The sequence below is a fragment of the Bison bison genome, unplaced genomic scaffold (assembly GCF_000754665.1).
Source record: "Bison bison bison isolate TAMUID 2011002044 unplaced genomic scaffold, Bison_UMD1.0 scf7180017864349, whole genome shotgun sequence".
Lineage (NCBI taxonomy): Eukaryota > Metazoa > Chordata > Mammalia > Artiodactyla > Bovidae > Bison > Bison bison.
This window is the reverse complement of record NW_011494921.1, coordinates 3,875,126-3,878,162: the sequence shown is the minus strand read 5'-3', so window position 1 is coordinate 3,878,162 and position 3,037 is coordinate 3,875,126. Positions and strand designations below refer to the sequence as shown.

The following is a 3,037-nucleotide window of genomic DNA, read 5'->3' as shown; positions in this document are numbered from 1 at the left end:
TCTGGTCCCATCACTTCATGGTAAATAGATGGGGAAACAGTGGAAACAGTGAAAGACTTTATTTTTTTGAGCTCCAAAATCTCTGTAGATGGTGACTGCAGCCATATAAATAAAAGATGTTTGCTCCTTGGAAAAAAAGTTATCACCAACCTAGACAGCATATTCAAAAGCAGAGACATCACTTTGCCAACAAAGGTCCATCTAGTCAAGGCTATGGTTTTTCCAGTAGTCATGTATGGATGTGAGAGTTGGACTATAAATAAATCTGAGCACCGAAGAATTGAACTGTGCTGTTGGAGAAGACTCTTGAGAGTCACTTGGACTGCAAAGAGATCCAACCAGTCCATCCTAAAGGAAATCAGTTCTGAATATTCATTAGAAGGACTGATGCTGAAGCTGAAATGCCAATACTTTGGCCACCTGATGCGAAGAACTGACTCATTGGAAAAGACTGTGATTGAAAAGATTGAGGGCAGGAGGAGAAGGGGATGACAGAGGATGAGATGGCTGGATGGCATCACCAACTCAATGGACATGAGTTTGAGTAAGCTCTGGGAGTTGGTGATGGACAGGGAGGCCTGGCGTGCTGTAGTCCAGAGGTCACAAAGAGTTGGACACAACTGAGTGAGTGAACTGAACTGAAACTCACATTTTCTTAGAACTCTTTCCCCCTTTTTGATAGTGTGCCAAATTTTAAGATAATGTGAGTACCTAATTCAGAAATTATAAGTCCCTGGAAAATAAGGAATTCAAAGAAAAGCTGCCCTGTAGATTCTCTGGGGGAAGCACTGAAATCAATCATTTCGTTCCTGGTGTCTTTAGGATGTCTAGCAGGAGACTCTGTAAACAGTGTCTGGAAGAGGAGAAGTAGGAAGAAGAAAGGGAAAGAGTAAAGAAAATAAAAACGTATCTCTTTTTAGGTCTCCAGTGATGTTTTGTTTTTGTTCTTTGGAGGATTTCACTGCAGGGGAAAACACTCTTCCTTTGGCATGACGATGTGGGATGCGCTAAGGATAGAAGTCTCTGGCGGCTCCGGAGGCTCTTGTCTCAGTTCTTCCGGGGGCGTCATCTCCAGAGCCCATGTCCAGGGTCTCTGGATAGCTGGGAAGTTCCTGCGGTGGCGGGGACTCCTCTACTGAAGAGTGGGTCCGGCGCCCGAACACCTGTTCCTGCAGTTCGGTGATGTCATTACGGATTTCCGCCAGCACGATCAGCAGGAAATCGAAAGAACCGGGGGGTCCCTGCACAGGAGAGAAGAGTCAAACCAGATGACCAGAGACCTGCCCCATGGCTGACCCAGGGCTCCCGGAGGTGCCGTGGCCGGCCGCCCTGCCATGTGCTGGTGACCACCTCGCCAACTCTGTGTCTCAAATGGGGGAAATGTCAGGCCCATAAACAACAGCTGGCGGATGCCGCCCTGTGCCCCTTTACCTCCCAGATGCGCTGTGGTGGCACACGGACCTCTCCTAGCTCTCAGACTCCGTCAAATCTGGTAGAATGATGAAATCTGAGAATACCCCTCCTAGGTTACCTTCCAAAGAACCCTAGGAGGCGCAGAGCAGTGGTTAAGAGGCTGGGCTTCTTTTGGATTTGAACCTCAGCTCTGCCACTTCGGATGTTGTAAGATACACCTGGAAACAGACTTAGGACATGCTAGGGTTTGGAATCTTAAGAGAAGACATTCCAAATAAAGATTGTCATCATTGCTGTTTAGTCGCTAAGTCATGTCCAAGTCTTTGGCGATCCCATGGACTGTAGCCCACTAGGTTCCGCTGTCCATGGAATTCTCCAGGCAAGAACACAGGAGCCATTCCCTTTCTCCAGGGGGTCTTCCAAACCGAGGGATCAAACCCACGTCTCCTGCATTGGCAGGCGGATTCTTTACCGATGAGCCACCAGGGAAGCTCAAATAGAGATTAGCCATGACAAAAACAAACAAAACCAGGAAGTGGATTTTTAAAACCCAACCAGGTGCAAAAGGCTCTTGTGACTCTTCCTGTAACCACGAAGCTACCTGTGGCCAGGCTGAGCCACAGCTGCAAGGGGCCGGCTATTGTTAACAAACCAACTAGGAAGGCTCCCCCGAGAGGGAGCCCCGAGCGCGCCGCCCTGGGGAAGCAAGACAGGTGGGGCTACTTACTGGAGACCCTCTGGGGCCCGGTGCGCCTCTTTCCCCCTGAAAACAGAAGGGTCGGGGTTAGCGTCTGGGCCACATGGGTGCCAGCACCCCCGCCTCCATTCAGACCCCACCACTACCATCTCCCCACTCAAGGCAGCCAGTATCTCCTACGGGAAGCAAATGCCAGCTTCCCGCTGCACTCTTGGGGCCGCTGCTCTGAACCTAAAGGCTTGAGTTAAGTGCCTCGCATTTCCATTTCCCCAGGGGCTGTGTGTTTTCCAAGCAGATCCTAAAGGAAGGAAGCTGGCGTTTCCAGGCAGCGTGTGGAATGGCTTAGAAGCTTCTAAAGTAACTCACACTGACTTTTTTATGAGGCCAGTGGGGCAGGCAGCCCCCCAGAGTGAAACCACCCACTTGCACAGGCTGGAACTTCTCCTGTTCTTGACTTAAACACAGCAAAGAAATTAGGAACACACGTAAAACAGCCCCACAGAGAAGCCTGGCTAAATAGAAAAACATGCTACCATGACAACCAGGAGGCTTAATGTTTATAGGGGTTGTTTTTTCTTCCAAGTGGTTTTTGCGGCTGTTTTTGTTATTATGGTTGTTCTAGATCTTAAGAAAATGGCTTTTTAGATTTTCCTCCCAGCTTTGGGGACAAAAAGTATATCTGTGTCTCAATTCGGCCACATGCAAAGCGGGTCAGTGAATCGTGCTTGAGCTCCAGGTGATGCTGCAAGCAGGTGGAGACTGAGGAACCGAGGCGTGTAAGGGCCACTCGGAAGACTCACCTTAGAGCCATCTCTTCCTGGGGCGCCTGGCGGACCCTACAAGGCAAAGGGACCTCGTTTAGCAGAAGGCACACGCGTTCCCCAACCACGGATGGAAGCGCTGGTGAAATACTGACCACAGGGCCCC

At 49.8% G+C, this 3,037-nt stretch overlaps 1 protein-coding gene across 1 annotated transcript in view; it reads right to left on the bottom strand.

Annotated features, from left to right (window-relative positions):
* Positions 1–572: 572 nt before the first annotated feature.
* The window catches only part of CCBE1 (collagen and calcium binding EGF domains 1), a gene marked incomplete at its 5' end in the record, with an annotated part of 228,715 nt that continues 226,250 nt past the window's right edge, over positions 573–3,037 (bottom strand). Inside the window, 3 exon segments of the mRNA XM_010854822.1 lie at positions 573–1,241; positions 2,141–2,176; positions 2,911–2,976. Coding sequence (XP_010853124.1) covers positions 1,008–1,241; positions 2,141–2,176; positions 2,911–2,976 — 336 coding nt within the window.